The sequence below is a fragment of the Polyodon spathula genome, chromosome 13 (assembly GCF_017654505.1).
Source record: "Polyodon spathula isolate WHYD16114869_AA chromosome 13, ASM1765450v1, whole genome shotgun sequence".
Lineage (NCBI taxonomy): Eukaryota > Metazoa > Chordata > Actinopteri > Acipenseriformes > Polyodontidae > Polyodon > Polyodon spathula.
The window spans coordinates 6,334,878-6,348,485 of record NC_054546.1 but is presented as its reverse complement, the minus strand read 5'-3'; the positions used below and the strand labels follow the sequence as shown (position 1 = coordinate 6,348,485).

At 37.7% G+C, this 13,608-nt stretch overlaps 1 protein-coding gene across 5 annotated transcripts in view; it reads left to right on the top strand.

Moving 5' to 3' along the window:
• The first annotated feature begins 240 nt into the window (after window positions 1–240).
• LOC121325600 (pleckstrin homology domain-containing family A member 1-like) overlaps window positions 241–13,608 on the top strand; it is a 29,063-nt gene continuing 15,695 nt past the window's right edge. For 3 of the 5 annotated variants that reach the window (XM_041268397.1, XM_041268400.1, XM_041268401.1), the window contains exons 1-2: window positions 242–367; window positions 12,370–12,530. In XM_041268397.1, coding sequence (XP_041124331.1) covers window positions 12,390–12,530 — 141 coding nt within the window. In that variant the 5' untranslated portion in view covers window positions 242–367; window positions 12,370–12,389. Of the gene's footprint in view, window positions 368–7,909; window positions 8,022–12,369; window positions 12,531–13,608 lie in introns of all 5 variants that reach the window. The other 2 variants (XM_041268398.1, XM_041268399.1) reach the window with 2 other exon arrangements.

The window sequence follows — 13,608 nt, the reverse complement described above, 5'->3', positions numbered from 1 at the left end:
ACTGACCTCAAACCTGTAAAACTGAGAAGCAATCAGCACCTGCAGATGTTATTAATGCTTATACAAGTTTATAATGGTAAATTGTCAGGTTTGTTTTTGCCGATGTTTTAGCTTGATCTCATCTAGTTTTATCACGTTCTACTACCACGGCACAGCGGACTACAAGTCCCAGAATCCTTCATAAAACGTTTTCCGCAAACCCCCCGGAATAAAAAACCATTCCCCTGCAGTCTAGTTCGGGATAGGTAGGAGGAAGTCGGTCAGTGGGAGATGGGCTGAAAATGCAATAAAGTATTGCTTAGGTCTGTCTCTGTCTCTGTTTCTGCCTCTGCCTCGTAACTCAACATTTTTCGTAGTGAAGAACTGAGTAAGTATGAAATGAATGACTTCATCATGTTTTTTTTTAGCAGTTTTGTTTTAGTGCGGTAAAAAAAAACAAAAAAAAAAACAAGAAAAACAGATGTGCGATGGTTACACTTCTTTGCTTACATTGCGTAGCAAGATGGGAATTTAGGGAGATGGTTGTAGCGTACTATTTGTACTACTGTCTTATTTCTACTAGTATGTAGAGAAGTCACGGAGAAATCATAAATTCATACCAATAAATTCATTAGATACACTTTTTTCATTTATATTGTACTTTGAAAGAAGTTTATGTACACTTGTTTTACACAGTTTACTAACGAACGTCATCGTGGTCTGCAAAGTTTTTTTTTTTTTGGTTTTTTTAGTGTAGTGTGTCATGCAGTACACACATTCCTACGAACCACACTCGTTTGGCTCGTCGAGGTCACTGATGCACTGTACATTGTTTAAAATTAAGCTTTTAGTATTACTAATACATACCAACTAGTTGAGGTTCTGAATAATACATTTAACCTTACATTACACGTTATTGTGCTTCTGCTGTTACTTACTACGAATGACAAGTACGTACGCAGCTGTTTTAAATCTTACTGTGTTTATTTGGCAAACTGATTTTATTCACAAACCGCATGCAATGGTGTCATTTTATGTCATGCGTGTGGTTCCTGATCGCATAGTTATAGCTCGAGCAGAAGACACGTCTGCTTCTAATGCATTTTATTCTCAATCATATTGCGAGTGTTATTGCATTACTTGCGATAGCACTGTGCCGCGCAAGAATATTTTAGATACGTCATTTAGTTGTAGGTGTGTTATGCGTTTATTTATGTATTTATTGACAGTAAACTTCACACCTTCAGGAAACCTTCGGGCCGACGTATTGTGGAAATAATATTGAAGATGCGTGGAAAGAATGCCATACTGTGCACTCTGTGTGTGTGTGTGTGTGCGCTGAACTTTTAAAATGCGATGGTGTTGTACTGAGTTATGCGTCTTGCCTTTTAGTTAATCTTTCGTTTGAATGTCAAGAGAATAGTATCGAAATTAGCCCTTCTTTCTACATTCCCTTGGGTAAATTAATTGAAATGGAAGTATATTATTAGCATTATCGCTGCTTGCAGTTTGGTACAGGGAAAGGCGGACAACTGCTCGCACCCACCAAAAATGTTTTTTTTTATTCACCTGAGTGCAGTGTTTTGTTTGTGTTCTATATCACGATATTACAGGCAATACAGTCTTGTAAAATATTGCAAATATAAATCTAAGCTTTCCGTCTACTGGGGCATGTTAATGTTCAAGCTGTTTTCTGTGTGGGCAGTGGTATGACTTGTGTTTTGAAAGAGTGTGTAGGTTAACATTTTGTTGCTGAACAGTAGGTACTTATCAAAATGGCAAACTTGGTGGTACTAAACGGACTCGCATCGCCTTTTCGATTTATGGACCTCATTCTAACCGTTTTCTTTTTTCATGTGTAGTATATGGTACAGAGGTATAGCAGCAGGATATTTAAAATATGTACAGTGAATTTTTATTTGTTACCCATGTAACAGACTTTAAAGTTTTATAAGTGTAAAAAGATGGCAGGATGTTAACAATGAAATACAAATTACAGGTACGTTATTTAAACAGTTGTAGCATCACATGGGGACGTGTAACACAATTTTTTTTTTTTTTGCTACCCCACTACTCACTCTAACTTCACCTTAGAAATGTATTCACAAAATTAGTTAATCACAGTAACTATTGGATACTGCAGAAAGTTTAACATGTCACTCGGGTTTTACCAGAGTAAACGGCAGACAGGTCTTCCTTCAACTGCAATGGCAAAAATACTAGTTGGCATCATAATAATGTTGGTTTAAACATTAAGTTACACTGAAGGCACTAGCCAAAACGTATGGCTACGTAACATAGGACTTGATTTAGACAATCTACAGATGTCATTGTTGCATTTGCCTGTATCAGGGAGTCCACCTGGATTGCATCAAACACTTCTTCTTAGGGGTAATCCAGGGAAGGAAATAAGACTCCCATTGCATAGCAGTTTGATCCATTCCTGGTTTTACTATGCCCTTAATGAAACACATCTGTGCTTGTTGCCCATACACTGTGGCTAATCAAGCACTTATTAAAGCCTGGAATGAGTCAGACTCCTATGCAATAGAAGCCTTATTTTCATCCCTGTAATTGTGGTTTGAAGCAATCCATGTTGATTTCCCCAGGGCGGTAAAACCTCTTATCGGGGCGTATACCCAGGGTATAGGGTGATCTAAATGTGTAACCTTGCACATTACGAGAACAAGTTCAAAACATGCAGGGTTTCATTATTATTTATTTTTTTCCAGCGCTGGTGGATTTATCACAGTTCCTGAACTTTTGTGTGTTTATCTGATCCCTGTACCCAATAATATTCCCGACTGCAGAAGCCTAAAACTACAGAAGTAGGTCAATATTTTGGTCACGCAATGTGGAGGATTTTCATTCCCAGCGGAGTTACATGTGCAGCTGCAATTCAGTATACAGGGCTTTGCTGCTGGTGCATTTGGGTACTTCAGTGAGTGAAAAGCAAAGTTACTGTAACATCGAAATTCAAATCTCCACTTTTGTTCCTCTTCTAACCACAAGCTTGTGTGTTTCATTTCTAATTTAAAGTTTAACTTAAATCCCAACAGTCTCCCTTTCAGTGTGGTTTATCCTTTCTGACATACAAGCATATATTTCTGCAACATTTTTAAATGAGGAGGAAGCCCTCTTTTTTTTTTTTTTTTAAATGAGTGTATCATGGGCAGACCTGTGACCTTTTGAAATACAGTACTGCAGACAATTTCAAGACTATAAGAAGTTATTGTTTTTGTGAAAAGTAGTATTAGTCTATTAAAGGCATAGTAAATATGACTGTCTGATCTATTAAGCCATTCTTACCTCTGTATTTGCTGGTATTGTAATACTTGATGTTCTTCACACTAATTTGTGTTTTAATATGGTTTGGAGGTGAAGGTGAATATAGGTGACCTTTATAAAGTTTCTGTAACTTGGATTGAGTTTATATTTAGTATTTTTTGTTTTATTTCTTTCTTTTCACTCCTCTGCATCAAAAATAAAAGAAAACATCTTGAACCTCTATTTTATAAGAACCCTTGAGATACAGATATGTTTGTGGTAGAGTGCATACAGATAGTTAGGTTAAATTGATGGATGGGCTCCAGCAATCCATTATCTGCCTTGTAAGATGTATGGGGCACTGTAAAAATTATTTAGCCTGTGCAAAACAGATCACAGTGTCTGCCACAGTATTTCAATTACTCCTCTTTGACATCACCTGCTGCTCTGCTTCTAACTTCAGACCTCACCTGCTGAGATCCAAGTCCAGCTACATGACCCTGTCAGACGCTGCCGCTCAGTCTCTTAAAGCTCCCGGTGTCTGCAGCAGCCTGTAATTGCGAATGCTTTCTTGTGTCTGCACCACCAAAGAAACATGGTTACCTTTATTTTCAAAGTAAAAGAAAGGTCTGGTCTTTACTCTGATCTTAAAGTGTCTTCTTAGTTAAGACCCTTTGATCTGTCGAGGCGTTCTTCACCGAGGCAGTGGGCTGTGCTTCGTTTAATGTCTAGTCTGTGAGAATGCTTGTCTAGCAGGCGGAGTCAATCTAAGGTCCCTTGAGGGTGGCAAGATGCCTTTGTGTACATCATGACAGACATGAGAAGTTCAGTTACTGGATTTGGATACATTTGCTATTGTAGATAATTAGTTTGTTTTTCTCGCATATCAAGCACAAAAATCTGTTTACCGGTAATCTGTATTAATGCTGCAGTTCCAGATTCGCCCACTTTTTTGTGTGTTTTTATTGTATTTTCTTTCTTACAATTGTAACATTTAATGATGAAGTTTCATTTTGAAGAAGTTAGCAACTTCTTACCTGCATTTAGTGTATTGTTACTTATTTCTGTCTCACATTTCTAAATTAAAAGCTTTTAAATATTACCGGCTTTTTATTCCTTATACTGTATATAACAAAAAAGAAGAAAACGAGAATAACACGTCCCGAAGGAATAAAAAAGCTGATGCGATGGAAAGATTGTTGAATTTCCAGATCAGGCAGCAGTTTAGGTGTTTAACCGCTCAGAGATATTCTCATGCGGTTTGCTGACCGAGGTCCACTGACTCATCTGTGTTTTGTGTGTTTCCATCTCGGTTTACCTGTGTTCAGAAACAAGCAAACCATGCTTCCTGTACAGTGGGCAGAGCGCAATACAGGTCTGTTAAGCAGCTGACTGCTCTGCAGGGTCTCTCAGGACATTGTTGTGTTTCTTTCTACAGTGTTTGCACAGTATGCTTTAGCATGTTCAGCATGCGGTACCAGTTTACATTGCGTTATTAAGTGGAAACTGAAACTTTCTGTAGAGATGTTTAGTTCACATAAAACGCCACACAACACTGGTCTCCGAGATCCATTCCAGTCCAGGTCTTAAATTAGTTTAATCTGTTAAGGGTCAATTCAGTAATTTGGGACTTGATCGGAACAAAAGACCTGGACTGCAATGGATCTTTAGGGCCATCACTCAGGTGTGCCTCACTGATTTACATTAAATCCTGCTGGCCTTTTTTAAATCATTAAAACAGTACCCCCTGGAATTTTACATATATTTAGTCATAGAAATGAACACTTTGCTACACAAAGAGCCCTATTTTAGTTATCTAAACCTTGACGCTATTAGGATCCTTCGCAGTTCAGGTCAGTTGAGCAAATCCTAGCATCTCAAATGTCAAAGAAAGGGAACGGCTAACACATTTTCCAAGTGGAACAAGATATTCCTGGCCTTGCACTAAGAACTAGATTTTTGCAGCTCATTCAGGTTCTGCAACGAAACACAAGCAGTTTTCAATGACATCCTCCATGAATCACAGAACAGGTTAATGAACCATTCACACACAATCCCTATATAAAAGCTAGATTTCCAAGATCGTGCTAGACTAGGGCATGTGATTTGAAATATACATATGTTGCAGTGAACCTTTTCAACCAGACTTGCTTTTATTTGGATATTAAAAGAGAAAAACAAATGCAGTAAAAGGTTCTGTTAAACACATTCTGAAGTATTTTCTCTAGCGAAGTAATCCCATGCATTGATTGACTCCTGATGATCATCAATTAAATGTATCGAAGACTTTCTGCATGATCATTAATGGAAATACTTCCTTTTTAGAAGATGCTATTCTGTTGACAAAATAAAAGCTGCGAAATTCCATTGCCCTGTGAAATCTTGCATTCTGATTCAGTGTCAACCAATCAGCATTCATGTAGGGTGTGTTCTAAATGTGATTAGCCTGGTAGTCTCCTGGTACTTGAGAACAAAGATAATTCTTTTTTTCTGAGATAAAGAGTGGTTTGTGTGGGTGGGGGGAATTTGAAAACTCAACTAAAGAACAGAGATGGAAGAAAAAAAAATGCGACTGAATTATAATTCAGACCCCATTGCTTTACAAGCCCCTCTATAGTGTTTTGCACACAAGCTACAAAATATTCTGCCTCGTTTCCATAGAAATAATGTTGCTGTTGTGTCAAGACGGCATTGTTCCCAGTCAGCAGCAGCAACCTCCTATTACTGCCATTGTGCTGTTTTATAGCCTGGTAACTTGGATGCCAGCTGAGGACAACGCTGTATTTACATGAGGCAAATGAATGCAGATGCATTCTGTTTTGAAAGGAGCCTTTGGTGAATAGTGGTATCAGCTACGAGGCCAACTTGGGCATTTCAAAAGCTAACAAAACATTCTTTACAATGCAGCAAAAGATTTTTCTGGTGTTTTTTTTTTTCTTCTCTTACAGTAGTCAAGCCTGTTAACATGCTTTGTTTGTTTCTCTCCCATGCCACTGGATTTCAGTGCAAACAGGATTCACTTTCCAGAAAGCTCTTGAGTGCTTCTCAGGTCTTTATGTTCACATAGTGTGGGTGGTACAGTATTTGATACAGTTGCACTTTTTTAAATTCATGGCATTACGTTTTAAACCTGTTGCTGCTAGTACATTGCTTTTAATTTAAAAATGATTTTTCATATCATTTAAAAGGTCTATTTTGTATATGTGTGGATTTGGTTATTTTCCAACCATATCCACATTTCCAGACAGTTAGACACACTATACAGTGCTCCCTTTAGTCTTATGAATAACGTCCTGTTCCTTGGAAATGGTAAAGAAAGCCGTGTGCAAGATTGGAAGTGATTTACTACATTAAGTTTGACACATTTAGTGCAAAGATTAGTTTTGTAGGCTGGCTTACAATTTTTTAAATGCAGCACTTTTTTCACACTATTTCTCAGATCCTGTCTTCTGAACTGTTCGCCACAATATTGAATCTGGTGCAGTTCTGAGAAAGATGTATGTTTAATGAAAACTGCTGATCCTAGTAAACACAATTGCAGTTACGTTGGTAGTGATAGTTCTGTGCTTGCTAATCAGCTGCACTGTCTGGCTGTTTAGCAAGCCGAGCATAAATAAATAAGTGGTTTCAAATTGTGTATTTATTTATTTATTTTTATATGTACTATACTGTTCTCTTGCCTTTTTGTGATGTTTGCAAGCGTTATTCTTGGTTCATATTGCAATATCTCAGATAACCTTTAAAGTCTGTGTTAAGGTAGGACCTGGCTGGGTATTGGCGGTGTCTTCACTTTGTCACGATACAGTAAATTAAGCGTGAAACATAAAAATCACACACTTATCGCATTTGCTTGTGCAAGTGTTTGCAGTAACACTGGTAAAGCACTTAAAATATGTTTCCTTAAAACAAAATAAAAAAAATCAGGGCTTCAGACAGTTTTTTGCCTTAGGAGCCAATGGCTCCCAGGCCAAAAGTAATTGCTTGGTGCCACTTCAGGAGCAAGTTGGTTGTTACCATAGTCAACTGCTTAAACTACAACAACTTGTTAAGACGCCAAAGTGGTACTAAAATAGTAACTTCATGTTTGTTGCCTCATTTTGCTGAATGGTTAATCTCTGCAGCTGATGACGACAATGTGCTCGGCATGTTCATTTATTAATTTTTTTGCTAGTGTTGTCTGGAATTGGTGACGGCTCTTCTAATTGTGTACAGTTGTAACATGGGAGAAACGGCATGCTGCAGCTCGCATGCGCCATGTCAGTCAAGTCCTGATCTGACAGCGTACAACACAGACCACACGTCTATCTTTCAGCAAAAACAAATTTAAATTACAGTGCGTTGGTTCTGCTATTTCTGATGTTAAATACTACATTTTTACACAACTCTTGAACACGTTTGGTCACCGTCACAACAGTTGCATGAGGGTTACCGTATTCTGCTGGTGTCAATACATCACCTCTGTGCTTACAAGCATTTGTATTCGGTGCAAATACTGTAATAACAATAAAATTAAAATAAAAATGTGCCCAGTTCATGGAAACAAAACCTTTTCCAAAGTTTTGAATCTGACAAAAAAAGAGAAACTGTTCTCCTAAATGCAGATTACTTTTAAAACAAATAGAATTATTTTATATTTGGAGTTTTTTTTTTTTTTTTCCTTGAGGAACACTAAGTGATCTTCATGTCCTGGTTTGAGTGCACTTCTCTGTGCTGTTACCACATCTCCAGCAGTGGACAACATTCCGTCAGCAGAGGCTGGTCCCTGGGATGCACAGGTAATGCTTTGCTAGCATGCACAAATGTTGCAGATTGTTTTGATTGATTTAATGTTTCTACTGCAGCCTGCGTATGTTGAGGTATCATACCTTCACGACCTGACGCTGCCTGTAACTGATGGCGATGATGTGCTGTCAGTTTGATGGTGTCATGGACACTCAGATTAGTTGTTTTCCCTGAATACACACAAACTCTAACCAAGAGTGTGAGGCGAGTCTATGTTGGGTTTTAAACCGGCCAGAGCAGGTTGAATTTTGCCGTCGCCACGATGAGATTATCGACATTAATAACCCACCTCCCACTCAGCTTCCGCATTAATACAGACAAAAACACCCTGAACACAGTGATTTGGTAGGTGAGGTTAATTATCAGTGTAGACACAAATTAATGCATGCTCATGTTTCTAGAAGATCAAATTTTATTTAAATGAATAAATAAAAAAAAAAAACTATCGATTATCCTACCATCAAGAAAAAACATGGTTCACCGTGTGAGTCGATGAATCAGCACACCCCTACGTTAAGGTGCTTTGAGATGGCTTCGCTTCAGTTCTGGTTGCCTGCCGTAGACGTACTGGCCAGATCAGCCAGTGTCTTCGTATTAAGTAGTAAGTGCTACTGTAGCTCCATTTGATCCAAAGTACCTGTTCACTTGAAGTCTCTGTCGTTTTGCTTCTATAAAGACTAAGCCCACCCTTTAATTAAAACTGTTTATTTCTGCTATTCTACCATGCTGTATTTACATGTAACCCATCCTAACAAGCAACATGACTAAATAAAGAGCAAGTTACGGCAGTAAATGGGGCTCTTTAAATGGACACTGCCCTGTTTACTGTGGCTGACCACATTGCAGTTGCCTGATACATACTTCACCTGTAGCAGATGACACTAATCGTGTGGGTAATCTTTTTAAAATGTCTTCCGAGTTGCTGTGATAAACATGCATTTATTTGATTTGCCTAAGATGTAACCAAGATAATTCTCACAACAGCCCCAGTATGAACTTTACTCAAATATCTTTTGATAAATATTTTTACAGAAGGTGGGGGGCGGGGTTGTTGTCTTTTGCCCTGAAGTAAACTGAAGTTTTAAAAATTATATTTCAGAGCTTTCTTCTAAACATTAAATCCACAAAGAATGTATATATACTTCACAATCGACCTACAATTACAGTGCAGTGACCCTGCCAGGCATAAATCTTACAAATGAATAATGAGATGTGAGTCATATAGTGACGGTTACAGCATTCAAACAGGCTTTGCTGAACTTAAAAAAAAAAAAAAAAAAAAAAAAAAAAAAAAAAATCAAGTTTAAGTACAAAGGGCAAAAAAAGGTTTAAGTCAGTGCAAAAGCCTGTTGGTATAATAGAGCCTCCTTGCAGCAGTCCAGTTAATTTATCTGTACTGTCTTGGAGGCACGGACTGGTAAGCAGCCTGTACTGATTCTATACAACAAGAAACCCCATATGGACAATGTGCTGCTGTAGAGCGAGGAGATGGAATGGGCTTCATGTCATTTTTGCAACGATCAGAGCAAGTTTAATTTTGTAAAAATCTGATCTATAGTACTAATTGCACGTGGACACTGCTTCAGTCGTTTTCTGCTCATTAAACATTAGTCATCAGCTTTAGCGTAATTAACTGCTGCTTCTTCTACATGACTAGACTGTTGCAGTCTTTGCAAACCCATTAAAAACCTTTAAAGGGGACACTTAAAAAGAGCCATATTATGCAGCTGTGTATGCTGCATATGAGTGGAGACCCATCTGTTTGACAATACTGCTGTAGAACTGCTTTTTTACTAAAAATTTTGTTCAAAACGAATCTCTAAAATAATGCATTTGATTATTTATTTGTTTAATGCATTAACCCATTAGGAGTTTTTTTGGCAAAGTATTCATCATCATTCTTTCTAGAATTCCTCTCAGATATGCATAAAAAATGCATGCTCAAGATTGCATTTGTATACATTTTCTGCCCTGTTAGGTCTTCAGTGTACTGTAGTGTGGAAAGTGTCTCTGTTTTAAAAATACATCTTTTACGTGGGGCTTGGATAGCTGGTCTACAGAGGACCCCATTTTCATGAAGAGCACTCTTGTTCATATCCACAGACAGTGTGTTTCCTGTGGCAGAGCTTGGTTAAGAGTGTTCTCAACAGTTTATGCAAATGTCTTTTTTTTTTTAAATTTTATTTTGCGGTTTCTTTTGCATTAAAAAAATAAGCAGAAAATGGGGTCTCAACTTTTCAAAATCAAAATTTGTATATGCTCATATCATGAAAAACATAGAATTTTGTAAATATTTATGTACTGAAAGCATGTTCTTTTAAAGAATTGCTTGAAAATGTTTGCTTTTTTTCATGGTATTTAATGTACTTCATTGACAAAAGGTAGTTCTTTAATGGTAAACTCTGAAGACCTACAGTAGTTGGTTGCAGTTCTCTGTTTGATCTAAATGTGTTAACCATTGTTTGACATGGATTCATGTATGTACAGTAAACAGGTCCCCCTCTCTGATTGGAGTTGGAACTCCGATTAACAAGGTTTAACACTACTGTGTTTTAGTTAGACGCTGCTGAGTGGCTGTATGTTTGTTTTCTGTCCTGGTCCTTGTTACACACGCATTAAACTCAGGACCACAGACTGCACAAGATCACTGGATGGCAGGCGAAAGCTTTTACGAGTTAGCTGGGTGATGTAACCTCGGGCTAATGATTGGTGTGCTATTACAGTTTCCAGGAATCTCAGGCATTGTTCTCTGAAAGGGTATTAGGGACGCAAAGGGAAATAGTGTTGTACATTAGTGCCCAGTAATGTGTCTTTGTTGTGTAAAGGGGGAGGGAAGGGGTTTTGTGGTACATTTGCGTGTACCACATTCTCCTAACAAAAGGTGTGTCTTTTTAAGCTAATAGTAAAACCAGGAATGGATAAACTCATTAAAGAATATAAATAGCACATCATAGTGTCACTGAATGCATAGTTTTTTGTTTTTTTTTCTTGTGGTGAAATCTACATGGAGGTACTGCATTGTATGTCTAATGCAAATGAAGTCTAATTACTGTTTGCCTGAATTTATGCAAATATTATAAAATGATGGCTGATTGCAATTTCCATTATTTTTTTAATTTGTTTTTAAATGTTATTTTTAATTACACGAGAACAGCTCATGTTTTTACAATCTTGGCTGATGCGATAAGACTAAAGTGCAAGCACAGTAGAACTTAGAAGTTTTATTGCTGTACTTTTGACACTTGACATTTGTACATTTAAATAAATAAATCTTCAGCTGTGCTTGGAAAACAAGCCCATTTGTATTCATAATGATAAAACTTGAACTAACAGAAAAAAAAATGTGGGCTGTACAGAACTGATGGTACTAGAGCAAGAGAAGGAGTTTATACTGAGAGAGCTGAGCTTTGCTTACATGCTACACTAAAATATTTACTGTGTGTTCATGATAATGGGCCAGTTCAAGGCTTTTAGTAAAAATCTTTTTCAGAATATAGTACATGCATTATACCTAGGTAGTGGTTTAAGATTCCGATTGGGCTAATTTTAGTTTAACATTTGATTAACCGGGATTTACGTGTGTTTTGTATGGAAGTCCAACGGTCAAAGAATCCATGTTTCCAGTTCAATTACTGTACCTTCTTTTAGCAGGAGGGGAGATTTTGCGATTTTTAATGGCGCAAATGAGTAGGGCAATATTTTTATTGGAGTTCATCAGGAAGATTTTGGTTTGTTTTTTTTTTTTTTACAAAATCTATGTTGTTGCATAGCAGGGTGGGGTGTGGATTGGTTTTAACAAGGGGCGATTTGCAAAGCTCTTAGCTTCCTGTTTGGAATGACCCTTTCATATAACCTGCTGTAGGTTCTTGCAGGGAGCTGTGATATTATACTGTACCTCCATTATTTTTGCTGCAGTATGGCTTTGCAACTTTCCTGGCCACCCCTGCTGCATTGTTTATAACTTTGTGGTGACGTTGTTATACTGCAAATAATTTGACATGAATATAAATGAACACAGCAAGGCAGGATCAGAAAAATTTTAATGGGTTCATCCAGACAATTTGAGGTAAAACTAACGCCTTCATCAGCAGTAAAAACTGTACAAGGGGCTTTTAGAGTCGTGGGTGGAAATAAAATAAACGCACGCATGGTATTGCAATTTTTTATATTGCACCGGCAAGTTTAAAGTAGTCCTAATTGTGCGAACGGCTGCCAGATGTGTGTAGTGGGTGGAAGAGTGAGTCAGTCTGGATTAGCATTTCTCTTCTGGGAATGGAGTGCCACCTTTTTATTTTAGCGCTGCAGTGCAACATTGTGTTTCCTCCTCTCTTTCCTTGGCAGTGTAATGTGCAGGCTCAGAAATGCCTTACGTGGATCGGCAGAACCGTATCTGTGGGTTTCTCGACATTGAGGAGAATGAGAACAGCGGCAAGTTCCTGCGCAGGTACTTCATCCTGGACACGCAGGAAGGCAGCCTGGTCTGGTATATGGACAACCCCCAGGTAAGGGCAACAGACTGTATAGTCCTTTAAAAACAGATGTACTGTTCTGCACATTGAGCGAAAGTGGATCAATGTTGATACCATAAACCTGAGAGGTATTAATAGTTAAATGTTGTTGGTCATTGTTTTTTAGCAGTTTTGGTGAAAAAGAAATGTTTTGTCTAATTTAAGTGAGCAAGTATATATGGCTGGTTTCACAGACCCTGGTTGTCTAATGACTGTTGTAACTTCAGGTGTCCAGTATTAGTGCTAAGCATGATATGTGAAGGCAGTTATTAAACTAATAATATTTTTTTACTGTACCAGTTTTAAAAATACTGCTTAAACATAAAGCTAGTCTTTCATGGTACTTTAGATATTGAAAACTGCATTTTCTTTTTTTTCTCCGTACTGTCCAAGGTGTTTTTTGCTTCACCGACAGTTTATACTGATTGTATTTAACTTTGACATCTTTTGCTTAAAAGATTGAATGATTGCTGCTGTAGACCTGTTAACATGCTTATTGCATGATTTTTATTTTAAAAAAATGGTACAGAGACATACAAATGTGGCAAAAAGGTTTCATATACAATCTGCTCTCCATCTGCCTGCTTATTGCATCCACCTTTCTCGCTACAATACAGTAAAGTGCAGTACATATGTCTTTGCAGCATGAAAACTTGGTTTCTTACATCTAACATCAGTGCCAATCTTGGACTATATTACTTAAGGTAACAGTAGGTAGTATGAGATTACTGCTAATGACTTCCTAAAGCAAGGTTATGAGGAACAGTCTCCCCCCTGTTCCTGTGTTCGTGCTCAATAGATTAAATAATTCACTTATGAATAATACAGGATTTGTTTTGGGTAATTTTATGATGGGTGTGACACTAATTCATTCCTCTGTTCTTCCATAATTCGGCTTGTGTTACCTTATTCCATGTCCAGTTAGTTTGCATTTTCTGGTAGACTGCTAGCTCATCTCTCGCTGTGCCAGGCAGTCATACTCTTGTCATTGCCAGTGGATGTGGGTAGAGCTTATTGATAACGTGTTACCCCACACGTCTACACAGCATAGACTTCAAAAGTAATGACAACC